The 27872-nt window shown below is 43.9% G+C and overlaps 2 protein-coding genes across 10 annotated transcripts in view; both read right to left on the bottom strand.

The window, feature by feature from the left end:
• The window catches only part of zzz3 (zinc finger, ZZ-type containing 3), a 35468-nt gene extending 17254 nt beyond the window's left edge, over positions 1-18214 (bottom strand). Inside the window, exons 1-2 of one of the 8 annotated variants that reach the window (XM_088597938.1) lie at positions 13618-13871; positions 9815-9919 (exon numbers count right to left, since the gene is read on the bottom strand). The gene's annotated coding sequence lies outside the window, so the exon portion shown is untranslated. Of the gene's footprint in view, positions 1-9814; positions 9920-12902; positions 13053-13327; positions 13596-13617; positions 13874-18065 lie in introns of those variants that run through there. The other 7 variants (XM_088597939.1, XM_088597941.1, XM_088597943.1 and 4 more) reach the window with 7 other exon arrangements.
• A 1143-nt stretch (positions 18215-19357) lies between these two features.
• The window catches only part of usp33 (ubiquitin specific peptidase 33), a 31312-nt gene continuing 22797 nt past the window's right edge, over positions 19358-27872 (bottom strand). For both annotated transcript variants that reach the window (XM_088597944.1, XM_088597945.1), the window contains exons 19-24: positions 26978-27147; positions 25760-25841; positions 25521-25629; positions 24333-24435; positions 22692-22760; positions 19358-20622 (exon numbers count right to left, since the gene is read on the bottom strand). In XM_088597944.1, the coding sequence (XP_088454070.1) occupies positions 20465-20622; positions 22692-22760; positions 24333-24435; positions 25521-25629; positions 25760-25841; positions 26978-27147 (691 nt within the window). In that variant the 3' untranslated portion in view covers positions 19358-20464. The remainder of the gene's footprint in view (positions 20623-22691; positions 22761-24332; positions 24436-25520; positions 25630-25759; positions 25842-26977; positions 27148-27872) is intronic.

Below are 27872 nucleotides of genomic sequence, written 5' to 3'. Positions count from 1 at the left end.
CAGAAAATAAAAGGATACATGGTGTACCCTTATCACACTTCTAAAATAGTTTTCCAGCCTTTGCATCTCTGCCTTGCAGTGTCTGAAAGAAACGGGAATCTCAATAAATGTGTGGGAATCACAAATCTTGGAAATCTTGGAAATAATCAGAGCCTTTCCTGTTCACACTAGTAAGTACATATCTAAAACATTTCCTGAGATATTATCTCTGTATGTTTGGTGAAGTGGCTACTCCATTCTTCCCTGAGATCAAATTACTCGCATAATAACTAGCATGGGAAAAAACAACCACACACAAACTGGGACACTTTTCTCCAACTATCTGACAGGAGTGAAGTTGGGGATCAAAGTGAGACTGCTCTGACCACACACTGCCAAGTGGCACAACGGGCTAAGGTGCCCTAAGGAGCACTCATTTACACTGGCATTAATTCTGACAAATTCTCACTCTGCTGAATTTCTGAGAAGTTTGCAATGTAGAAATGAAATATTGCTTTTCCTTTAGAAGTTTAAAAAAATGCTAATTGGCTGGATCTTAGGCTGAACTAGGAAGTAACAATCAAATTTATTCCAGCTGCGTTCAGAAACAATGGCTTTTTCTCCCCCCAACAAGAAACAAATAAAAAATCCAGCGCAGTTAACATTTCTGAACTTGCATCAACAAAACATACAAAAGTTTTTTTTAGATAATACCCTTAACACCGGATTCCCGTTTCTCTTTGACTTAATTGTAAAATTATTTACCAGATTCCAAAAGTGTTGTATATTATTGCCAATTCTTGCTTAGTTAACCCTCTTCATTGTCTTTCACTCACAAAATTCTGGTCTCTTGGACATCCCGATCTTTAGCGACCATCCAGTACTCCCACCCTACCAGAGAACCTGCATCTGTTTCAACTATCACTGCATATTTTGTAATACACCCAAAGGAAGGGCATCTGCTAAGCAAATAATAATGTTTTCTGTTTGAGACCCAGCTTAAGTCTTAAGTATCCAAGCTGGAAATTTACTTTCAACGAAACAGACTTACACGTGTGACCTTGCAAGATTCCATGGGAGTCAAACGTGAATGATGCATCAAACGAGATTGTAAAACGGGAAGAAAAATATTTTGCTTTCTTGCAGTGATCGCTGAGCTTTTTGCAGATTTGTGATACTACACAGGCAGCACACTCAGGTACTATCATTTCCAAATGTAGTGCAGGGGGGCTAAGGAACGGAAAAGGAAAAACTGTGAAATAGACAGATCTAATCTGCACTCCAGGTGTCTGCTCCTGACAGAACAGTCTTAAGAAGAACATTGCCAGTCACATGTGCTTTCTGACACACAAACTCTGTGCTACATCATTTTCAACGTCCGTTACTGCATACTTGGTGCTTGTCACTTAAAATCCAACATGAACGTAGGCATACACATCGGATACTAAATGAGGAAATTTCCCCAAAGCTCTCTCTATGCACAGCATTCACAATCCAATCTAATCAAGAAGCCCAATATACAAATAATTGTTTTGATTCAGACGCTTTGCTTGCAGTACAAAGGTTACAGTAGCTACCCAGTCAGGCAAAACCTCAAAGTAACCTAAAGCAACAGCACACTCTCTCAAGGCCTTGCAGTTTTGAACATCTGCAACTGGATTTATTGTCCAAACCGAAAGAGCAGTGGTTTGCTGGGCATAAAAGCAGTCTAAGAAATCAGAATGTTCCCGAATCTGAAAATCATTGCACCTGAGCACAAGGTAAATGCCTGGGTACATTTAAAACGGGATGGGCCAGCACATGCGTCAGAATATTGTACTACTCAGTAAGAATACAGAATCACAGAAGGAAAAGAACTACAGCCACACAATGAGCAGCTAAGGTGGATAACTAAGAAAAAAAGCCTGGGAGAAACCACTGTAAATACCCACCAAGCTGTGAAAGTTTAATCTGTTAATTCCTTATCTAAAATGGAAACCGGACTGAATTTGCTCCCTCCCTGCAATTATCCAAAACACCTCCCCGCAAGGTGAGCAATGTTTGTTTTCGGCAATAACATTTTTTTTTCTGAGGCTTCAGACCAGAAGTTAAATGTCTTTAAAAACCTTCCTATTCGACCAACCTGAGTTTCACGTTCTTGTTCACTGATGCTTGCCATTGTTAAATCCGCAATTAGTGAATAAAGAAAGGGCCACAGGTGAGTTTCACACTTTATAATCCGCCTGCAGACATTTCAATTTAGAATGTGAAAACGCCATTCAGCACATGACTTGTCTCGTGCTAAATCATTCCATAGACATTTATAGAAGACAGGCTATAGACATCTCCCACACATTTCAATGACACTGAAGGAAAGCACATAATATTTCTTACCCCTTCTGACTCAAAGCAATCCAAGTTGGATGCATATGATGAAAAATGTCTTGAGAAAGTGACAGATTCAAGAGTAACTATGATGAGCATGGAATCGTGCTGCCGATTAGGAATATGGGCTGCCTTGCACTGTCACTATAATTACTGGCAGAGCTATAGCTCCTAACTAAACTCCTTGCTTATGATATGCTATTCAGCCCAAATGCCACCTACAGAGAACCCAAGAAAATTCAGAAAAATTGACAGTAATGAGGCAAATGTTCCCCCATCTGTATAGAAAGAATATGCTCATGCACAGACACATCTAAGTGTTTAAACCCCTGAAAAGGCTAGATTTTAATTATTAGAGTTTTCTGTTGTTAATCTGTGATGTTCAGTATAGGTTTTCTTAGTCACCTAGAATTGTGTTAACTACCTCCGTATTAAAAAAAAAAACGTTTTGCATCAAACTCATCAGACATCATCTTTTTTATGGAACCTCGGGTGGGGTTAAAAGGGGTATTTAACAAACAGAAGAAAAGAAGCTGAAGCACAAGATCACTGCAGCTGGGTGACTGGCTTTGAAGGTGGACTCGCATCCAGGGCACCTCAAGACTGAAATATGTGGGCTCAAGACTGCTGACCTCGGCAGTTAACAAGCCATACAGACACACTGTGCCACAAGCAAGGAGAAGGGAGAGAACTGGGCTCCAAAGGCCACAGCTGCAGTGTGGGGCATGCACACCTCACAGGGGCAACACTTCTAGACACACAGCAGCCCCAGAGGACCACATCCAGTGCTCCCAGTAAAGGGAAGCCAGTGATAGCGGAGAACTCCATTTCAGGTATAAACAGTGCACTGCGCAAGGGTGATGGGAGTCTCAGATGGTCTGCTGCTTGCCTTCTGTCCGGGATGACGCCAGCTCAATCACTCAGCTAAGCAATTTTATTCTTTCCCAGCACCTACCAATTCAGAGCACTCGGAAGGTGCACAGTCTCCGCCACGCCTCCCGGGCCGAGCAGGAGCGAATCTAGCTGGCATGGGCCAAGTCAAAACAAATGGTAAAGCAGGCTGGTGGCACTGCAACAAAAATCTCCGAATTTAGCTTGCAAACCGAGAGGCGGAACGTTCACGGTGGTCTTCCTGGGAACTCTGCTGATCCTAGGTAAGAACCCAGGGAGACAGGGAATATGGAGATTTAACAGGTGGCTAAAAGGCAGAAGGATTTAGGTTTATGGACTCTAAACTGGGGATCCTTCGGGGGGAAAATGGGAGCTGCTGACAGCAGGAGGCACCTGAGAGGCGCCAGTGAACTGGGCAGGGTTGCGCGCTGAGGAGCTGAGGAGACTTTAGGAATCTGGGGAGCAGAGAGCACACAATAGGAAAGCCCTGGGCCTCACTAATAGCAAACCTGGCTCATTCCTTTTAAAATGCCCATGCCTCAAGGACAGGACCACTGGGATTAAAACGCAAAGCCAGTGCATGCACAGGTTACAGGGACACAAAGGGACTGACTGAAACATGGCCAGGAGAGGAAGGCTGGGATGAATACAAACTTAATGGTTACTCTTCTTCTGGATGGACAGCCCAGACAGAAGAGCTGGAAGGGTGGGACTGAACATCTCAAACATCCTGCAAGCAAAGGCACTGAAACTGAGCTGAGGCCAAAATGAGTGTCCACAACTTCAAAATAAAACTGTGAAGGAAAGAGTTGGGGCTTACAAAGCGTGAACTAGAAAAACAGCCAGACTGAGTCAACAAAATAGCTGCCACCGTCAAAACAAATCCATCTCCGAAACAAATAAATCCAAGTCTAGGAGACGGCTTTAATGGAGAGCTTCTGACAAAAACCCAGAAAAAAAAAAAAGATCACTCCGCAGACTAAACGGTTTCCATCTTTTTCCGAGATTCGATTATGTGAACAATGGGAGCAGCTGAAAAAAATATCGTAATTGCAGAGAGAGAAAAAGAATATTGCAAAACACAGAAAAATAAATGTGTTACTACAACAGTAAAAGGTGAAGGAAATAAATATAAAAGGTAATTATATGTGAGGTATACTTGAGGTAAGAAATGAAATATAAAGACAGTATGCTCAATGGATATTCACATGAGAAGACATAAATAACTGCATGCCTCAGAGAAGGCGCACCGCCAGTATTTGGTAATTGTAGTATATCAGACAGAAATTCTGTCAGGGCTGGGGTGGCTTAACACTAAGAAATCTCCAGGGCCTGATATCTTCCCAGGTGTATTAGGGAAGTAAATGAGGGGTGGCATTCATAGATCTTCTCCTTAGTTAGCATATTTCAACCCTCACTAAGCATGGTGCTGTACGCACCGACCGGAAAATTGCTAATGAGGCTGATTCATAAACACTGATATGAAAGCAAACCAGGGACCTGTAGACCAGTCAGTCCTAGAGGTAAAGTAAGTGAGAGCTGTACCTCAAGATTATTTACAAAACAAAGAAGTGTTAAGAGTTAACCAACACTAAATCAGAAAAGGAAGGTCACATTTAACCTACTAGAAATCCTCCAACAAGCAACGAGGACTAGTCACATGGGAGATAGGCTAGAGCATGCCATGAGATATTTCATTTGAGAAGGTTGACTCCCAAAGTGAAAGCGACAGGAATCCAAGGCAGCAAATGCACATGGAACAAGAGCTGGTTTGCGAGGATCAAATAGTGTCACCTTAAGGGACAGATCTAGTGGTGGAGTACTGCAAGGAGCTGTTTCAGGCCCACTGCTCTTTCTGATGAGTACCACTAGCTTGGATTACAGTATACTTAGCGGACTGTTTAAATCTGCAGATGCATAGGCAGACGCTTTTCAAAACTAAAGTGCAAAAGCAGGAACATGCATGACCCGGCACGTGTGATTCAGAGCTGCAGGATGTGAAGTGTGAAAGGGATCTACCCGTCACATCTGAATGTGGGGAAGCAATAAAAAAAAAGCACACAGAATAATTGGGCATAGATATAGGAAGTGGTTTGTAATTGAAATAAAGAGCAGGTTCAGAGAGCAACCATAATGAACAATTCCTGGTATCAGTGGATTGTCATATACAGGCAGGTTAAAGGAGACAAACCGCTTCAGTAGTGGAATGAGGACTCAGTGTCACTGATCGAACCTATAATGCTATCCGTTTCGGACAGACAATACGAAAACCTTCTGTACACAGCCTGGAACTCATGTCCTAAGTGGTAGAGGCACAAACGCTGGTGTCCTTAACAACTAAGGTTTAAATAGTACATTCACTTAACAACAAAGCAACCAAACTGCAAGAGGGACTGACTAGCCTCTTGTTCTTACCAAGAAGTCATTCGTGATCTCCCCCAAAATGAAGCACACAACTGTAGTTATTATTAACAACAGACGCCATTACATTTTTCAGTTTTTTTCCAGTGAAGAAAAAACCCACGGCATTAAAAAAACTACACATTATAAAATCCGTGGCAAACCATTTGCAGAAGTATCTACCCAGCGACACCTCCCTTAACTGATCGTTGGGGTTTACAATATTTGACAAAACTTCCTCCATTTAAGATCTGTGCTTGGAGAAAGCCAGGAGCAGCGACAGCAATTCTCATCATTTCAAAGAGACACTGGAGTCTTCATCGCAGAGAAATGAAGTGGAGGAAAACAATCACAGGAATGTCAAAACCATCTTTCGTCTTCTGGAAGCCAACGAAAAGGCAAATTATCAGGTTTTCTCTTACAATCACCATCACAAAAGGTGAAAACAACTGACTGGATAATCTTGTCACAGACTGTAATTAAGCATCAACATTCCTTTTCAAGGGTGTCATGGCTTATGAAGCGAAATAACTTCATTTATTTCAGTTTAAGGAGCAGGATAAAAAAAAAAAAACTATCCTACCGCAAAACGTCTCAAAGATTATGGAACCACTCTCATGGCTTTGAATGGATGTACGGATATTGTATACTGTGTTAACCGTGATATTTTGCACTGCCTTTTGCCTGGTCTGTGCAGGATGCTGTGTCTCGCCTAACAGCTTGAACAAGCTCTTAGCTCTCAGCCACCGGCTACAACGTTGTGAGATGGTGGACACAGGGCAGTCAGTGTTGTCCGGATGTGTGTGACAGGTGTCACACCTGCATATTATACTATGTAAACTGAAACACTGCTTTCTGATGCAGAACGGAGGTTCCTACAGTTAACTGAGACTCTTAGTTGAGCTTAAACATTTACGTTAGACACTGACAAACACGTCAAAGGGTCAGACAGACAACAAAGCATTACTAGAAATCCAGAACAACCTGGCTTTTTTTCTTTACAGTCAACATCAGAAAACATTTTAGAATTGTGTATTCATTCCATTTTGCAACAAAATACAGATCACACCTAATAATTTTATTATTAATATAACACCATTTTATTAAAAAAAATATGAGGAGCACTGATATTTTTTTATTTCATTCTTTTACATAAAAGCCATTAGGAAAACTGCCTCTCTCTTGTCCTGTATTTTAGGTCCTCTCCTTTCAGGAAAGAGTGAATACCAATAACAAGTGGAAGAGTGCATCTAAACAAAATCTTCATCAGAGATTCATCTGTAAAATCCCAAGTTTTAATTCTGCTGCACACAAGTAAATAATATCAGTGTAGACCTTTCCTGGTGTTACCAGTAAGGCTTAATAAAAACACAGACATATATGGTTAAGTGCTCATCAAAACAGTACAGCAGAACAGGATTTAAATTTCTCTTTAAATGGAAGACTTTAATTTGTAAATGTGGTGTTACACAATTTCCGAGATGACTGCATGTGCAAAGATCCACTGCTGCTTGCTATACATCCTCAGACGCTATCAAACAAAATCAGACATGGTGCTCAGCTGCTCCCTCCGACTGACTGTGGGCAGAAATAATTCATTGCATTTAAAAAGAGCTGTTCATCCACATGCTTCCCTGGGTGCTTTATTCATGGGAGGGACCCCACTGCAGCCAGCCACACGTGACACATGGCAGATCCAGCTCACACATCGCTCACGATCACTCCACCCCACGTCTCTGCAGGTCAGCAGGAGGGGAGCTTTAGAGGGAGGCCAGACTGGACGGGCCAAGGGTGAAGCTGAGCCGGGACTTACAGGTTGACACTCTTGCTCTTACAAACAGTGCCCAGGTCTCGTTTAACAACCTCGTAGTAAGAACATCAGCAGAAAACAGCTGATCGTTATCACTAGTTTATCACGCACTGGTATACCTGACTAATTTAAAATTGCCACAAAATTGTCATGCTTGAACTTACAAATCAAGTCTTTCGATTTTAGCGCAGTTTTAAAATCACAAATGCAGTTTCAAAGTTTCCAGGTAAGAACTCAGCTGTATGGTCACCACACTTAAAAAAAAAAAGAAAAAAAGAAAACCGAACTGAATCTTTAAAAGAAAAACTGAATCATAACCAAACATCCCAAATCTTACTTCTCTAGTACGAGTTCCTTTCATGAACTACTGAAAAATGCAGGTACCAGAAACTAATGCAACACCTTTGAATGGTTTGAATACTATCTTCTCAGCATGTCAGACCTTCAGAATACAGGAGGAGAGAGAAGTGACAGCACAAACTTTTTCAGGAATGCTACTCTCCCGCCTTGCAATCAAGTATCACAAGAGGGACAGGGACAAAATGATCGCCTGCATAAAATGAGTCCAATACGCTGTAACATTTAATGTTCCCTGAGAAAGGTGTGCCCATTTCTTGGAGTATTTCAAAAATAATTGACAAGAGCTGATGGATGATGGCTGGCGGAATCACATAAGATTGCTTAATGTTGATCAGGAGCTGACAACATGAATGTCAGGGCTGCCCCTGTTGCCACACAACCCTACACAGCACAGCCACCTTTCAAAACACCCTGAATGAGCATGAGAATCACAGTTCATTCATCCTCTTAGGTCCCATAATACACTCACCATCTTAATTCTACCCTGTATTCCAGGTCCAATCACAGATATTAACAGGACAGGCAACCCCCTATAGTTTGCATTCCTGGTGTGGCAATTCTGTTGCCTTAAAGCCTCATTCAGTAGACTCTTGTTTGGGAACCACACCGAATTCACTGAAGGCTCTAAAGGGATACTGCTGCAGACCTTAACACTGAAGAGTCAACAGGTCTATTGGACCGAGAGCCATTTCATCCTCTATTTCAAAGAGGGCCACAATAATAAAAACAAATCGCCTTTTTGGCTCACAATCCAAAAAGAGGTTTTAATTATTGAAATGCTGTAGCGCATGCAGTAGTTCTAATTCCTTTCAGCGGGTGCATTTCACATCCAAGATGTTCTTAACCTGTCGCAGAGGAAAGCAGGTAACGCAGGTGTCCTATTCCTGAATGAACTCTTTTTTTTAACTCGGGGGGGGGGGGGGGGGTCTTGTACGGCTCCTTTTGGACTATCAATGGTACAGGTCAAAAATAACATGGAGCACCATAAGATGGAATTAGAACCTAATTGAAAACATGCTGGGGATGGTGACCTATTGTGTGCTTTTTTTTTTTTTTTTTTTTTACTGCACTGCCCAGGGGTAAGCTTAGTCTCACCCCACAGGGACACACAGGGCCATAAAGACAAATTCCTGAACAATGAAACCGGCTACACCACAGGCCCACTTCAGACCCTCTGTGCAACCTCTACTCCAATGCATTCAATTCTGAATATACACCTGCGACACTTGCTTAACTCACAATACTAACTCTTATACCCACAATGACAGCACGCAACACATGACTTGAACAAGACCTTGTATTCTGTATTTGTGTATTTTTGTATCCTTTTTATTGTTTCTTTTTAGTTTAAATGGCTACAAACCTGATATAAAGTAATGCACTATACATAAAGCTTGCATGTATAAATATTAATCACTGCATAATGATCTATCATCAAAGTTGCATAAATGACTAAGTTGTATACACCACTGCAGTTCCTTTAAAGTACCCTGAGACTTAGCTAATAAAACAAATCACCCATCCCAATCAATGTACTGTGCACGATACAATCATGTCATGGTCTCCCTCACGAGTGACCCGAAATTTGGAAAACACAAGTTTTTTGTATGTCATTATTAACGAAACAACACAGCTCAGAGACACAAATGTTCACCCTCTATAGTAAACTCTACATTTTACCAGGCCTTAAGTGGTTCACTGCAAGCTAATGGGCACTGACCATGCATGAACGAAAGGCATAACATTAATGAAAGACAGCACCCTGTCTGAGCCATCACAATCGGAGCAAAGCTGACGTGCAAGAAGGCCCAGTCTCAGTCAGAAAGGAGCGAGATAATTCTGAATTAATCCCTGAAATTACGAAGGCTGCTTTGAAAACACCATATTTGAATTGCAACGTTTCAGAATGTGTCCAAAAAAACAAGTGCTCCTCTTTTTTTTTTAGCAAACAAGTAAAAAAATTAAAACCCACTGGACCATTTAATTTATTCAGAAATGGGGTGCACTCACCTCGTGCTCCCAGACTTTCTTCAGGGTTCACACTGATACACCTGACTGAGCTTTGTCTCTTGGCCATAAAATGCATTTCTCTCTTCTTTAATCACACTTCTGTAACTAACACAGAAAAAGGGGAGGTGTGTTAATTCCACTGTCAGTAACACACTACATGTGCCCCTCTTTCACTGGGGAACCTACAACTGTTAGAGCAGCATTATAAACAACTCCAAGCTTCACACAGAGCTGTGGATCCAATAACATATAAGTGTCAGAGGTCAGTGGCACTGACCAAGATAAACGTAAGCTTTATTCTACAGATCAGAAGGGCGAAAAACAGATCTGTACAAAAGGAATACAAAACGCCATTAGCTCATCAGGTATGGACTGGGAAAAGGTTATCTGAACCCGTAAAACTAATACCTCTTGCACAGAGCAGGGTAGACAAGAACCCCAAGTCAAGTCTGAAGCCTGTAACGTCATGTCCCGCTGGCCTGGGGCTCCTGTAATGAACTATTTCAGGTTCCTCGGGAATAAAGAATGGTTTAAACATCTACTTTCCTGTTCTAACGTTTCAGCCTCTTTCCTTTCACCTGGCAACACCCTCATCACTCTTGTTTTGGTCACCTTTCTAACAGTATGACGGTTCTCGGCGCCATTTCTAAACTCTGCGACAGGCACGGCAACTCGGGAGGAACAGGCGACGAAAGTCTAGCGAAAGGAAGAAGAGGAGCTGCTGCACTCCGAGGCAGGAGCTCGACCCTCAGACAGCGCAGAACGAACCGCGTTTCTTCACAAGCTTTCCAGGGGGCTGACAGAATTCTGCAACCAGCCTCCATGCTGTCCTGTATTGCAAATTGATCTTAATTGGTCCAGACCTCGTCGGTGCTTAAAACATCATCGCAGGTGCAACAGCCAGAGCTCAGCGTGACCTTCTGAGCTTGGCTGGTATGACAATTGTACAGCCACTGTTGCTGCCCCTTCTGCAAACAATCCCCACACAAGAGAGAACAGCCCCGCCCCCCCGGAGATGACCTCTGACCTTTGCCGTCTTCCTGTGACCAGAGGAGGAGGAGTCTGGGTAGTGGGCCCAGGGCATGCCCACGCACTGGATGAGTGAAATATTGTCCTTTAAGGTGGTCTTGCAGAGTATCCGATTTCTGTGAGCTTAATCCTCAATATTCCTGTTCGATTTCCAGTTTTTTTTGTTTTAATTTGCAAAAGAACTAAAGGTCTCGCCTCCAATCAACACAACACCCCCAAACAGAATTTGCCTGTTTTGAATGTGCCTGATTTTAGGAAAACGACAGCCAGAAAATTCCAGAGGAACCACAAAACTAAACCAGACATAGCATGGCATTTTTAGCATGGAATTTTAAAATGATTAAACGCCAGAATGGCTGAGCCTTCTTAAACGGATGTTTAAATCCCCCCCCGCCACAGTTCAACACACAACACTACTTTAATGCAAGAGCCCGTCAGTTGGTTAAAAACCTAAGAGAACCCTTCAATAAAACACACAGTTCTGAAAAGCGATGACGACAATAACTTAGCACTCCGCTCTAAAAAAAATAAATAAAGAAGTACTACTCTGCACTCCAGCCAAAACAATGAAATAAAACGCAGTTAGCCCGACGTACAATTTAACTGACACAGAGGCTACGCATGAATTAACCGAACTGGAATAAGCAGATAAACGTTTTCTTTAGATACTGGGAGTCAATCGAACCGTCAGGTCCCCTGAAACGCTGCTCGGACACGAGCTGGAGACGCACACCTCCCTGCTCTGTGGCATGAGTGACCTGTGTGCACCAATGGCCAGGACAGCCTTCTCCATCCAGTCCACTGCCACTGACATCTTCCCGGCAGGTGATTAACAGTCTGTGCTGCTGGCCCCAGCCAAGCATAGCCTGGTTGCAGACTTAACCTCTGGGACCTTTCAGCACCTGAGATGACCGGCGTTTGGACCGGAGCAATGGAGGGGGGGGGGGAGTCTTTCTGTAGGAAAAGCATTCCTCCCACGTGGAAGTAAAACACTCTGAACTCTGAAGTCAGAGGCCATGCTTCACTCAAATGCATTTTTTTTTCAGGGAGGAGGGGCAGCCAATCTTAAATTTGAAACAATACAGGATTGGTACGGTCAAGTCCAGTCGCTTTGCAATAGTTATTACCAGTGATGCCATTAAAGTGCAAAATCCAGTGCTTAGGATCTGGACTGCAAGGAGAACACAAAGTGATTGTTACCAGCTGTCACGACTCAGGGCATTCATAATATAATTAATGACAATTAGAGACCGGAGGAGTAATTCTAAAATACACCTTCCACATGCTTAAAAAGGAAAAGGGAAAATACTGATACGCTATATAACGTATTTAAGAAAAACATAAACCGTTTCACACGCTGTTTAAAAGCCCTTCAGCAGTCCTCAGCCCTGTCGCTTTGATGCAAGAAATCGCACGTGTTTAGCGCTACTTCCTGATTAACGCGGGCGGCAGCGTGTCGGACGCGAACTTTAATTTGACATGTGTTGCCTTTCGGAAAGTTTTCTTTTTTTTTTTTGGTTGGGCTCAAAACTGCTGCGTTCGCCGTGTACACGCGAAAGGACCTACACCGCCGCGCCACCTACTCGCTCCGGTGAAAAGCAAATGTGTACAAAAAGAAAAATCACCACTTAACCAAAAAAAATATATATATCTAAAAGAATAACGTTGCGGAGAAACTGAACAACAACTTCGTAGTGAAGGTCCCGCACTCACAGCGGAGACGGATTGCGCTCAGTGATCAAAGACTGAGCGTCTCCGTGTTGTCCTGTTTCTGGCCCACGGGAGAGCTTTTTATGCTCCTCTCCGCCGGCTGCTGCCCAGTCCCCGCAGTTGTTTTTTTCCCTTCTCCCCCCACCCGTTCATTTTCCGCGAGTGGGCCTTGAGGAGCCGCCGAGGAACTCCAGCCCGCAGAGAGCCCATCCCGCCCGGGCAGGGTGCAGCCGAAACCCCGCCGGAGAGGTACCCCACGGCCGCTTACTTCATACCACGAGTTTCTGGGGTTGTTTTTTTTTTCCCCTCCTCCCTTCTCCTTCTCTTTCTTTTTAAATCCAACGCTTACCGAGGCTACTGCACGCTACGAGTCCCAGCCATCAGCCACGAAACGTGCAACCACGGCGCCGCGCTGAGCTCGGTCGCACCCTGCTGCATGATGGATGCACCACGACTGACACGAATTTAGTATGCAATTTTTTTTACCCAACCAACCAACCAACAAACCAACCACCACCACCACCCTGCCGCTGCTGCTGCTGCTGCTTAACTCGCACTTGGTGATCAAGGCATGGTTTGCACGACCCCCCCCACAGAAAAAAAAATAAGACTCGCGTACAATAACAAAAACTACGTTCAAGCCAGCCGCACATCAACACGGGGCAAAAAAAAAAAAACAAGGAGAGGGTTGCTAGGATAGAGAGGAGAGAAGGGGGGGTAAAAAAACCCCAAAATGCACGAATGTAGGAGGGCTGCAAGCCCCCGTGTGCTAACCCAGTTCCAGCGAGCAGATGGCCCGATCTCGGCGACTGCTGCAGGAGAGACGTGGGGGAAGAGAGAGGCGACCGCTCGGCGCACCAACTTTCCCGAGAGCGATACACACGTATCCGCCGGACCCCCTTCTTCGGAACCGACAGGCCGGACCTCCCCTCCTCCTCCTCCTCCTCTTCCTCTTCTTGAAGTTCCACTTTTTTGTTGTTTTTTTTACCCGGCGGCGCGACCCGGGCACGTCCTTTAATCGCGAAGAAACGGCTTCGTTTTCAGAGCCCGAGAATTCGACTTACCTCACTTCCGCAAGGGGCTCGCTGCGCTCGCGGCCGCCGCCATGTTGGCTGTCCCCTGGCTCCGTGCGCGCGGCTCGCTGCCGAATCCCACAATCCCGCCGCGCTCGGCACAGCAGTGCATTAGTGTGTGTGTGTGCGCGCTACGAGCCTGCAGCATGGGCACCATGCATTCTGCAATACTGGGTCACTGCAGCACATCGCCTTGGCCCTGGGATCAGCCCGCTGAAATAAGTCTTTTTTTTTATTGCCGTTGGCTTGTCGCATGACAGCCGCGCTCGCTCGATTTCCGTCTTTAGTTTTGTTTTTTTTTTTGTTGTTACCCGTAGACGTTCAACCTTTAACGATCGCGTCTGAAGTTCGTGTAGAACTGGAGCTGGGGGGAGATCACGGGTGCGCGGGAGGACTGGCGTGATTAGGAGGAACGTTAATGAGAAGAAATATAGGTGAAAAGTATTTTTTTTTAAAAAAATAATCAAATCTTACGTTTAAATAATATCAAAGACATGGCGTTAGGTGTTGAGGGGATTTTGCATTCGAGTCACGACACGAAAACTAACGAGCACCGATTTTTTTGGGACACTAAATGTGTTTATTGCATTGGACACACGTGCTTCGTCTCGGAACCGCACCGTCTCCTAAATCCGCGCATCTGAGACACGAGCCGCATCTTAGACGGCACCCGGCTGACCTCTTAAATTGATAAAAAAACTTTAATGTCCCCTCGGGGTGGGGGAGTAATGTGTATATATATATATTCACGTCGAAAAGTAGGGCAGACGCATCGATCAGGGTTTGTGTCATTCACAACTCTGCTTTGACATGTCTCCCTGACCTCGTGTTCCGGTCTGTGTGGAGTGGTTGTAATTTTGCATGTGAAAAACAAAATGAACGGGGCAAGAGGAGGTTGTTATATAAGGTGTTGTGAACCTATTGTGCGTCTGTTTCCCTTTCCCGGTTGGAGGGTTTAATTATTAACCTGATGCGATAGAGACCGAATGACTTTGCGTTGCTAGGTAGCCTATCTGTCATCCAAGCAAGCAAAGGTTGACTGTCGCGGTGCAGCCCAGCAAGACGCTGCGGTTTATATATTATGTTGTTGTTGTAAAACAAGCGAGGCGACTTTTCAAGCTTTTCGGGGACTATAAAATAAACGACTGGAAATGAACCGGGCCAGGAGATGGGTTCCCTGGTCACTTCGTTGGATCGACAGTGGCGGAGCGGCTGCGAGGTCGCCCTGTGAAAAACGGGGCCCCAGCGGGGACGCCCCCCGACAGAGAGGATAAAACGTGGGATTTGGGAATGTGGGTGCTCACTCTCGTAGAGGTGACAAGTGTCCCGAGTTGCAAGCTCTGCTTTGGGCTGGTTTGCACGGCACAGGGTTGGAGGGCCCAGCACGCCTTAAGGCCGGTTCAGGGAATCGATCGCCAACTCTGCAGGACACAGTCCTTATAGCCGATACGAGCACGGGTGCCTGGCTGTGGAAAACATATTAATTTTGAAGAACGGGCCGCCTGCTGTAAGCCTTTTTTAATTATACACCCGACAGTACAATAAAATTAAGTAGTGGCAGGTTTGTCGATCCTGGCGTGCTCGCGAATTGTCCTTAAAAGATTTAAGATCTTACTAGGATGCTTGTTGTTAGAATTATCGTTATGATGTCCTCCAAGTCACCCCCAAAGGAGGATTAATTGCTCAAGAATTTGAACTTGACATTTCTTACATTAAGTGCTTGGCCGTGACCTGTAGCACACACAACTCAGGAGGGTTCTTGTCGATATTATACGCTTAGCAGACACCCATATCCTTTGTCGTCCTGTTCATCAGTATGGCAAGGGCATAGCACTGCCTACAGCCTCACACAGGTCGATTTCAGGGATGCTCTGCCCCCTAGTGGTGGACAGCGCAAGTGCACCGGAAGTACTCGTGCTTTCCCCCACACTGAGTGACATTTTTGTAGTCCTGGCCTTGAAGTACCCCTGTGTCTTTGGGTCTCATTCCAAAACTGAGCTTTTTAATCATTTAAGCTGATTGAACCCTTAATTGAGCCAACTGATTGATTTTTAACAGATCCCCAAGCCCAGGACTTAGTCTCGCAAAATAATCTTCTTTATGTTTGTCAGTTCCAGTAAGTACTGTGAGCAGAGCGCTCTGTTTCAGTTTGGCTTAAAAATGCTGCTGCCCGACAGCTTTCAAAGCAACTCTTATTGTGTATCAGTGAATGAGGTGCGGACACAGGTGGGAACGATGCCGTCAAACTCTCTCATCGTAATTGGTCTTAGTGCCGCGTGGTCCCGCTGGCCAAATTCAACGCAGTCGTCGAAACGGGAGACGTGCTGAAATCCAGGCATCAGGGACAGATTTCATGCCCCTTTCTTGCCTCATTCTACTATTTTAAGAACCGAAAGGATTTTAGAAACACAAGCCAGCAACTCTAAAAATTAAAAATCCCAGGGCGTTTCTCGAAAAGAGTAGGTGTTACCCTGGCATCCTGGCCAAATCCCCCCCCTGGCCTTTACCAGTCATGGCCTCCTAATAACCCCCATCTCTGAACTGGCTTCATCACTCTGCTCTCCTCCCCACGGAAAATAGAGGTAGACGAATTCATCGGTACCGGACCAGACCTCCTTTAACCAGATCTCGCTTCGTAAGAGTGTATTGAAAAGCAGGCGATTAGAAATGTTTAAAGTACAAGTCTCTCGTGAATCCGGGCACTCAACGTCAAGACCAGACAAGCTTGCACAAGCAGGCCCTACATGGAAGTACATTTAAAACTGAGAACAGGACGCCATTCTTTACCCAAAGGGTTGTGGGAGTCTGGAACAAGCTCCCCGGCTGTGCTGTTGAAACCGATACCCTTGCTTCTCTCAAGAAATGGCCGGATGAGACCCTTGAATCGATTAGCTAGCAAGTGTGAAACGGGCTAGATGGGCTTAATTACTTCCTCTGGCTTGTTTCCGCTCTGGTGTTCTCCGGTTATATAACCGTGACTGGCCTCTATCATCATGCAGCTCTCTGCACATCAGACAGGGGTGAGATGGATGTTTTTCCGATTTTATTAAAGTGTCATTCTTTCCATATTTACACCCAAAAAAAGACTACAATGTACGAGTTAGGTATAAAGTTAACCAGTCCTTGAAAGGTATAAATTCTGTGCTGACACCTGACCCACAATTTCCAATAGCTTTGTAAAACAGATTGTATATGATCCAAAATACCCTGAATCGAGGACGAGGCATTAGCTAGCAATATTCGGCAACAGAATGTTAACTTACTGTTATTGTACAATAGACAGGGTATCAGTATATCAGAGTGTCTGGATGTAGTTTTCATTTTGCCATCTCCTGGCCCGGCTTCACCAGGCCAGGTTCATTTCCAGTAATTTATTTTATAGTCCCCGACTGCGCAGGCCCAAACGTCAGTATGCATCCATCTAACGCGCCCTTTGATCTATGTGTATTGCTATAAGCGGACTGATAACGCGTACGCTTGAAAAGTCGCCTCGCTTGTTTTCCAACAACAACAAAATAAACCGCAGCGTCTTGTTGGGCTGCATCGCTACAGTCCACGTTTCCTTGCTTTGATGACCGATAGGCTACCTAGCAACGCAAAGTCATTCGGTCTCCCTGTTCCTGCACTCATACCCCTGCCTGCTAAATCAGAATCTCTTTAAATTGACAAACATGGGAAATCTGTCCGTGCTTCCCAAAGGGGTGCTTTGTCTATTTCCTATTTACTGTAATTTGCTGTAAGAAGGGTGTTTTCAAATTAAGATGCACTCTTTCTTTAATGTATTGTTAGGGGGCAGCAAGATTAATATCTTTCAGGAACGAGCCAGGGATTTATGTCTTTGATTTCTCCAGCCTCCTGGTGGTACTAAGAATGAGACAAACGCCAGAGGTAGAAAACGGGCCAGGCCTGAGACAAAGTGGAAGACCTACACGATAAGAAAAGCCCCTTTTTTCCCCCAAATATCCATTATACCACAGAGCAAAACTCAAAAAGACATTTCCGTCTCCCTCCAAGAAGAACTCTGCAAAAGGCTTTTAGATCAGGATAAGGTGTGGCCAAACATTTGTAAGAAAATTTAGAAAGACAAGAACTTGGAAGACAAGCCCCAGGAAAAGGAGAAGATTGGAGCAGCAGAGAGAAGTGCTCTATGTCAACAGCGAAAGGTGGATCAAATCACAGGGTACGCTGTGACCTTTGACCCCAGCTAGTCCTTATAGCGCACACCTGACAATGACAGCCTGAAACCAGCAGGGTTGCCACAAGCATATCCTTAAACAAAATTCCTGTTTAAATTTTAGTTGCCCGTAACAGTAAATAAGGGTAGCACAACTGACTTTTTGCTATCTCTATTGTTTGCGCCGTTCATATTTTTGCAGCTCACTTCCTTGTACATTAGAGTTGTGACCATTTTGTGTAGAAATCGAACGACTCATGCTTACCTGTTCCTTCTTTCTGAACCCTCAGGCACACTTACACGCTCTTTCCAGATGTAAAAGTTTCAGTTTCTGCTGTAACTTTCATGAAACGGGGAGCAAACGTCCTGTTCCACACGATCGTAGGTATTCTTTACAGTTTCCTGCCTGCATAGTATCTTCTGTAAATACCCAGCATTCCTCTCACTTTATTCAGATTAAATAAAATCACCTGATTCAAGGTGTGGATTGATTTGAATTCCCCCCCCCCAAAAAGGCAGAATTTTACCTACAATTTCAAAACTTGTCCAAAATACAGATTTTGCAGTAAATGCAAAAGAAGGCAGTAAAAAATGTCTTATATCATCGTATAAAATGGGAGTCTCAACTTACATCTGTGAATCAAAAAAATTACCCATTTAATTTGTGTGGTTGAATGATTATCTTCACCACAAATACATCTTCTCAAGATTTCCAGGCAGCTTGCAAACTTGTGTCCATGACTTTATCCCGACTTGTGCGTCATTTAGTCTTGGTTATAAAGCTGTCGATTCATTTCTTCTCTGGACACAACAATGCGCTGCGGAGCTTTTCAAAAGCCGGTGACTCAGCTGTTGCGATTCAGGGAGGCTTTGGTGTTCAGCTCAGGAAGTGAAAGCCGATTGTTGTATGGCATCGAGACACCGATGCTGACCTAAGAAAAAATGTGGCCATATCTCACCACTAGCTACACATTCTAAGGTGAGAAAGCTTTCGACTCGCTCTGGACCATGCAGTAACAATTCCAGTTTGGTTTCTTTGAGCAATATTAAAGCTGCTCAGAGCAGTGGCCTCTGTACCCGATTATCATATCCCCCAAGACTGGCAAAATAGATGCAGTGCATGCAGGGAAGACTGCTAACAGAATATCAGCTTTACAAATAAATGTACACGAAAGCTTTCATTAAATATATGAGCAAAATGAATGGAAAGAAAGGGCTCCTGTGGTGTTTTTGTACAGCTCATGGATCAGCTGCTATGCTATCTTGACATTGCCAGGGTAATCTAATACACATTTGTATCACTCACACTACACTGGCTACGTAGAGGACTCTGCACAGCCTTTCCTACATTTGTAGCTGCATCCATGGGAGATGCTTCAGGGTTTTAATCCAAATGCTTCATACATCCCTGTGCCTTGTGTAAAGAAAGCAGAAAGCCAGCGTAGCATCATAAAAGTGACGGTGCTTATCTGTCCAATGAATGTGTTCTTTTTAGTTTAATCCATTACACTGAAAGCATGTTACTATAAGCTAATCAAAAACCGTAAAGCATAAGAGTCTGATCACACTTTTTATTGAAGAGCTTGGTTTTCAGATATTGTAAAGGTTATAATAGCATCAACCAAAGACAGAACATACTGTATTTACCTGTTATGAAGCATTCCATGTGTATCTTCCCCCCCCAAGTACAAAAGAGCACCTTTCCAGCTTCCTAACACAGAAAACCATCATGCCCATGAACATAAAAGAATGCCTTTTTTTCCAAAATAGCATCAAATAAAAATCCCTGGATCTGAATAAATCATTATGTATTCTGTACATATATCTTCACAGACGGGACAGAAAGTTTTTGCTTAAGTGTACATAATGTTGCATTTACATGCAGACGAATGCAATCAAAGTTGTAAAAGTACAAACCTGTTTAAAACCTGTTCTCTTTTGTGCACAGCCTTTCCTTATAGCCCCGCCCTTGAGCTGCCGTGCTTCTCACAAAAGACAACTTATTAGATTTAATCCATTATAGGATAAATAAAAATAAAACAGTAGGACTTAACATAAGTACTTCATGTACTGGTACATTCAAAATATATCAGGCATCACTTGTGTGAGCATGCTGTTTCTTTGTCCACAATACAGTGCAAAACAGTTCTTTCCTGAGACTACTTAGTAAGTTCTTAGTATCTCTTGATAACCTTAAAATTTGTGTCATTTTTGAAAACCTTTTAGCTATCCATTTTTGGTTTTTTAACCACTCTAAGACAGTATTTCATAAAGAGATTTACTTCTAAAATGACTACTATTGTATGCATTGCATTTTTTACAGTTTGAAGTACATAATTGGGGTTTAAATACAAGGGCTGGTTTTTAATCTAATTTACAAAAAAAGACCATTTATAATTTCTTCTGCTGCACAGTAGGTCAACACACTTGTTTAATCACAGCCTGTTAGACTAACTACTGTCTTCAGTGGCAAAAGAAACTTCTATACAAATACAGTTCTTCTTTTGTCATGTACTTATTCCATCGATTGTCAAAAATAACAATGCCCATATAATTTAAAAAAAGAAAAATGACGACATCCTTCCACAAATGCCTTTTGCTTTAAAAAAATGCTTGTCGAGTGCAAAAAAAGGGGTGCGTTTATTTTCTCTCGCGGCGCAGGAATTACACAGAACGGGTCTCCACCTCTATCTTCTCTTCTGCATGGGAGAGCTCGGAGTCCTGGTGCGCAACGCTCGGCCGCAGAGTCACGTCCGGGCCCCCCCCGTAGATCGACTGCAAGAAGTTCCAGGTTTCTTCGGAGATCTGTCCCGAATCCGCCCCTGTAAATTCGGCACACAGTGAGAGAAGGTCACAGTCCTGCCCCTGTGCGAGCATGCATGCGCGCGTTCCTCGCTTTCAAGCTTAACGCCAGCTCCAGTTCTTGTAAACCCGAGCTCTGGTGACCGGAATCACAACAGGCAGCCCCTGGACATGCTCCCTTTCTATTCATCTTTGCAACGTAGCAGATGAGAACACAAGAGTGCCAGCGCAGGACGGTAAATCTCTAACTGGGGTGACAACCCCCGATTCCGGATAGCTGAAGTTTTCTTGGGGGGCATTCGTTTCAAGACCTTGAGAAATTAGCTTAATAATAATAATAATAATAATAATAATTGCTTACACTTATATAGCGCTTTTTCTGGACACTCCACTCAAAGCGCTTTACAGGTAATGGGGACTCCCCTCCACCACCACCAATGTGCAGCCCCACCTGGATGATGCGACGGCAGCCATAGTGCGCCAGAACGCTCACCACACATCAGATATCAGTGGGGAGGAGAGCAGAGTAATGTAGCCAATTCATAGAGGGGGATTATTAGGAGGCCATGATTAGTAAGGGCCAATTGGAAATTTGGCCAGGACACCGGGGTTACACCCCTACTCTTTTCGAGAAACACCCTGGGATTTTTAATGACCACAGAGAGTCAGGACCTCGGTTTTACGTCTCATCCGAAGGACGGCGCCTGTTTACAGTATAGTGTCCCCGTCACTACACTGGGGCATTAGGACCCACATGAGCAGCAGGGTGAGCGCCCCCTGCTGGCCCCACTAACGCCTCTTCCAGCAGCAACCTTAGTTTTTCCCAGGAGGTCTCTCATCCAGGTACTGACCAGGCTCACACCTGCTTAGCTTCAGTGGGTTGCCAGTTGTGAGTTGCAGGGTGATATGGCTGCTAGCTTAGTCCGTCAACAGTGACATCGGTTCCTAGTATTTAACCCCTGGTGATTATGAAGAGCTATAAAAACCTACAAGGCTATGGCTCTCCACAAGAAAAGCATGGTTACCCCCGGACACTGCTGCACAGGAGAAAAAGTAAAAACCTCTGTATACAACTAATCCTACTGTGCCTTACTGACTACAGGAACTGTTTTGTTTAACTGACATGATGATTAATTATTGGGTTGCACAAGAAAGATCTTTGAAAAGATCCTCAAATTTCTATTTCAATCAAACATCGCAAGAGTAAAGGAATGATCCCCATGGCTTTTAAAAAAAAAAAAATAGAATGTGTGTTTTTTGGGGCGTCTCGGCTCACAGGGGAGAAGCGCAGTCAGGTGTTTCCGACTCACCCACCTCTGGGCCACTTTCGACACGTCACGGGCAGCCCAGTCCCATGCAGGGTGTCCAGCACCCAGCACTGGAAGAGAGGAGCGCCCCTCACTGACTGTCCAGTGGTCACAGGGGTCATGGGCAGCCCACTCCCATGCAGGGTGTCCAGTACCCAGCACTGGAGGAGAGGAGCGCCCCTCACTAACTCTCCAGTGGCCACAGGGGTCACAGGGGTCACGGGCAGCCCAGTCCTGTGCAGGGTGTCCAGTACCCAGCACTGGAGGAGAGGAGCGCCCCTCACTAACTCTCCAGTGGCCACAGGGGTCACAGGGGTCACGGGCAGCCCAGTCCTGTGCAGGGTGTCCAGTACCCAGCACTGGAGGAGAGGAGCGCCCCCCACTGACTGTCCGGTGGCCACAGGGGTCACAGGCAGAGCCCTGGCTGACCAATCCCATCCTACACTCTGCTGCACTCGCTCATCAATCAATGAATCGCTCAATCAATTGAGAGGCTCTACTTAAGGAATCTAGGACACACTAGGCAGCTGACATAACCAGGGCTCGAACCCGTGATCGCAGAACACCAGCTGTGCTCGGGTGGGCACCTTTAATTAATTCAAAGACGGAGATTGAGCCGATTTAACAAATTACGCCTATCCCCACTATAACTGTAGCGGGCGTTTCTGAAAATGCTCCAGTCAGCAGAGTCATGGGACGAGAGCAGAGTGTCCTTTCGCGCAACAAAATAAAAAATGAAGCCAGCAACGCTGAGCAGCGTCTGACAGGAGCCGAGTCATAACCTTGTTTCAGTGTGATGTGCCCATTCTTATTCACAGCGATCTTGGTGTTATCAATCGGCCCAGGAGGATCTAAAGGAAAAGGCAAAAACAAGTTCACTTTGAAATACTTACGATTGATACTACTGTTTTAACAGCAGTGTGTGCTCACCTATTAAGAACAGAATATACAATAGGAACGACAAGCTTTCATTCAAGTTGCACTGAAAGGAAACAATCAAAGCCTACATTAAAATGTCTAATGTGCTTCTCATCTCAATGCAACTCAGATTAGATTTTAAATTACAAGAGCAAAATGTTGGGGAGAAAACAGCAGGTGATCGAATCGCAATCATAAAAATGCTCTGAATAAGATGTAAGTATTGGAAGTACATGCAAAAAGGGAACTTAAAATGAATAATCAATTACTACCCTCAGGACACGCTGTATTTGGAACAACAAAGGTTATGAGCAATTTAATAGGGCAGTTAATCTAATGGCCACATTTCTGGTGTGCAATTTACTTCAGTACATCATTTCAAAGTATTTACACAGTGCTTTTCATATGGAATCAATAGATTCAAATGGAACTAGTAAACGCCATGTGCTACCAATTACAAAGGTTTGCATTCAGACTGTTTTAGATTCTAAAACCCTATTCTCCGAGTCATAAGGACAAAGGTATTGCATGTTATACAGGGTGGATGACATTTTCAGAGCTCAGTTTTGAAAGGGCAGTCATCAACACACCGTGCAGTTGTAGATGGGTGGACAAAGATATATGCTTGACGAAAAGTAGCTGTGGGGTGCCAGGGTAACGGCAGAACTTTATAAACTTGACATTTAATTTTGGCAACAGAATAATTTTGAAATAATCTGCTTCAGACAAACAAGGAAAGAAGTGGATTCTGCACTTCTCCATTAAAACATTAACCACAAGCTTTACTCTGACTAATGACAGAAATACAGCTTTGGACAATTCCTGTTTTATAAGTTTACCGTGAGAAGCCAGTTTACCGTTTAGCGTGTCTTCAGCCTTCAGCAGTACCAAACAATACTAATAAATAGTGCCATTTTTTAGACCATTATCTTTAAGGCTATACGGACACAATGCTGCTGGGAATAACGAGCAGGATCACATCTGAAGGAACATTAAGCTTGAAATTTAAAAACATATGGCTACAAAATTCCTGTCTTTACGGAACAGCATTGAAACCATTAAAATGATTACACAGCCATTTGCCATAAAAAAAAAATGGCATTATCATCTACCCCAAAGGAAATGTGCAGAATACTGATGAAGAATCTGGCTTTGGACAAACGGAAAAGACTGAGGACCGATGCCGAACCGGTGGCAGCCGCACTAAATGAATTTCGGGGCTGGCTGATCGATGAGACCCTGGCTGCGTATGCACATTACAGAAACTGTCTAGCGGTCTCAGGGCTCACGGGTACGGCCAGCGTGAGGAACGGCAAGGTCTCACGAAAAGATGCAGCAGAACCGCCTGTCGATGGGGGAGCTCTGGCTATTTATAACCTGCTTTCGAGAGGGAAAGTGAAGCAGAAGCTCAGAGTTTCATGCCGGCTAATTTATTATTTGGAAGACGTGGCGAGTGTGAAGCTCAGGAGATGCGGAGGCAGGGTTTTTTTTTATGAGGGACTCACCATTGTCCTTGCCTTTGACGAAGCCCTCCCACTCTCTGAACCACTGCATGCTGATGCAGTAAATGACTGCGGGGGCTTCCTCTTCCTGGAAGGCTTTGTTCAGCTGTTGACAGAAATGGATCTATTATGTTTGGCAGTGTTTATGACAAGAACTGGCAGTTTCCTTATCTCTGTGTTTGTGGTGAGGCTGGGAGGGGTGGGGTGGGGGGTTTCAAGCCTACAACAAAAGGTTATTGTTCCTTTAAATATATTATATTAACGCCTTAAGGAATTATTAAGAGATGCCCCCACCCATCTTTGATTCAAAATATGGGTGAAAACCTAGAATTAAATATGTACAGTCTTGCAGGATACTGTTCAACGGATTTTGTTTCCCCTTCTTGAAATACATGATATATAACACTGATACAAACAAAGTTATTAAAATAACCCAAAAATATTTTGTAGGGCAAAAACTCCAAAATTCTGTAACGCGAACAGCACCAGAAAGGCTAATTACAACACGTTTCTATCCGATTACATAAAACCTTCAACAGGGGAATAAAGGAAGTCCATTTTATCTTTGATTTGGTCACGTTTGTTTTGGTTTCAGGACAATTCAGCTCACAACAGGTTAAAGCCAGTAAACCGGCTGCCAAGAATTATTAACGGACCTTTTCGTTTTAGGACAGACATTTTGATCTTTTATCATGCGAGCAGTTCAAAGTATCTCGAAGGATATATCTCACAGCACAGCAAGATCACGGCACAGGAATCTTAAACAGCGAAGACAGGATGAGAGGGCTGCCCTACCAATTACACTCTCTGTTCTCTGCCTCAGTTCTGAAGGAGGCTGCTGGCCAACTTCTTTAAAATGCTGAGAAAACAAAACCCACTGCACTGCCATATAAAGAGGGCTCACACCTGCTACACTTGGTAGCGCTTCTTACTGAGGGCTATGGTAATTTTCGCACTGCTAAAAGCTTCAGTGCTATTGATCAAATGGACCACTTGCCTCACCGTCCTATTAAAACTACAGAACAAAAAGTTCTCCAGATTGCTTTGTAGTTTCCCAACCAAGTAATGCAGATGGGCTTTAATATTTCACTCCAAAACTCAATACATTATCATGCATTTTCCTGCACAGACCCAGAAAGCCTAATTATGATGTTTCAGTCTGACTGAATTTAATTTGCCAAAAAGGCATACCCGAACAAACATATCCAGCTCTGTTTTTCTTCTTTTTTCGAGCTTCTCTATCTCAGTCTGGCACGTGTGACACACATAAAGATGGTTAACAGCTGGACCTCCACCATACCTTGGGGGAAAAAAAAAGAGGAAACATGATCAGAGACAGACCCAGGTTTTTCAATGCTGACAGAGACAAGCACATCGAGTGCTTGTCTGCAAACTGCTGGCACAGAGAGCCACAGTGGCAGAGGCCTCACCTGCTGTACAGATATTCCCAGACATTCTGGGGAAGCATTAAAACAAGGTCCTCGATGTAGGAAGCTTTGTGAGGTGGCACACCTGCAGAGAACACAAGGAGTGCACACATAAAAGGCTGCAGGGTATCTCAGGAATGGGTAACCAGCCATCGTCATGAAGGCACTTATTTCTGGTGAGAGTCACGTAAATCCAAAGCCTATCCTTGAAATATAGGGAGGAAGGTGGAATAAGTTCCTAGGTGCCACAGGACTCCATCCCAGAGCACACACATACACAATTTATAGACCCCAAAAAACCATGCCATCAAACATACAGACGGTGGGTACCAGCAAATTCTTCTTAATGTGTCAGACTCAATTTTGTGCTGTGTGAACTGATCTCTAAGATCCTAGGTAAGCACAAGAGAATATAGATACCACTAACAACAGATACCACTGAATTGTTTGGGGTTTTTTTCAGCTACTGAGTAAACTACATTACTGTCACAGTAAATGAATAATAAGTACCAATGTCAAGCTTGGCATGATCAAATTGTAAAGTACATATATTTTGTGGTGTTCGACATGTATTGCTTACAAGTTTTGCACTTCAGAAGGACACTAGTTAACAACAGGTTCTGCTCAAAGTTCTGAAAGAGCTCATGGAGTTCTTTAGCTCTGCTTTTTAATCTCCAACCTGAATACAAGTAAGGAACAGAGTAGGTACTGAACAGTAGCTGAAAAGCACAAAAACAATCTGAACAAACAGCAGACAGATTGTTTTTTGGCATAGCTTTCACGCAGATGGTTTCAATTTCTTCTTCATTTCAAGTTAACAATCAATGTTTCTTTCTATACACATCATTTAGAAGAGAGCTAAAACAGCTAAAAGAGCTTCGGAAAGCAGCTGCACGTTTAAGGGTACAGCCAGCAAGCACTTTGTGTGGTCACATTAGTTTGCCTTCAAAAACCCAGTAGACCCAGCTTTATTTCGGATACATCCTGGAAGACATTTCAGTTAGCAAGAACCGATAAAGAAATGCATAAAAACTATTCGTTGTTGACAATCTCTTGGTTCTGTTATTGTCTTCAATTGTCACAAAACCTCTTTGAGAACTCGCGGGCCTGGCCTAAGAGAACTCCAGTCGCACTATAACTATCCTATTTCGATCCGAGGAAATAAAGGGGGATGGCATCAGTAAGTGGCAGACAGGAAACGAGAGCTACGTCGTCCATTACCTCCGTGGGAGCACAGGAAGTCGTTGTTGCAAATCGATCCCGGCTCCGCAAAGGTCTTGAACTTGCTGAGCCACTGTCTGGAGATGTAGAACTGTAGCAGGCTGGGCTCCAGCATGCTCAGGAGATTGGACACTCTCCGCCTCTCCTTCTGAGCCTCTTCGTTGCTCTTCCTGGCACGACACAGCACCTCCATGAGCACAGCCAACCGAGCCACTTGGGGCAAAGTTTCTCTCGAACGAAGAGCACCACAACACATAAGCACGTACTTGCCTGCATGCTGTATGATTACGTAGTAGTACCTCACTGCTCATTTGACTATTTAAAAAAATGTAACATTTCACTCAGTTCAAGTCTCGGCGATAAACACTGTATAAACTACGAAAATGCTACTTTTTCATTTTTAATCACAGAAAAAAACACTGACATGAATTTCTGAATTCGATGTCAAGATTTTTAACTTTCTATTATGCATTGATCAAAAGAACAAATCAGGAACAGCAAACTTGACACGACAGAAACTGACGTTAATCCGGTTATTTAAATGGAATTAGATGACCATGAGAGCCCCACAACCCTAAATGATGTGAGGAGGCAAGACCAAATAGTCATTCTCATGAAGTCATGGCAACTGCAAGCTCTCAACACATTACAAGAAAATGAACAAATGAGAAAGGACCTTTCACCCATATAGGGTTTTTTTTAGCAGCTACCTGACCTGAGGATCCCTTCCAGCCATTTGTGATAAAAGACAGGGTGTTACTGTCAAAAAACATGTCTGTGTAAGCTTCTTCCATGCCTCTGACTTTGTGTGAAAAAATGTCTCCTATTACCAATTTTGAACAAACGTCCCCCGAGTTCATACTTGGGTCCACCAGATGTCTCTGAAAAAGTCCAC

The sequence above is a fragment of the Lepisosteus platostomus genome, chromosome 11 (genome assembly GCF_059453375.1).
Source record: "Lepisosteus platostomus isolate fLepPlt1 chromosome 11, fLepPlt1.hap1, whole genome shotgun sequence".
Classification (NCBI taxonomy): Eukaryota; Metazoa; Chordata; class Actinopteri; order Semionotiformes; family Lepisosteidae; genus Lepisosteus; species Lepisosteus platostomus.
This window is presented reverse-complemented; position numbering and strand designations above follow the sequence as displayed.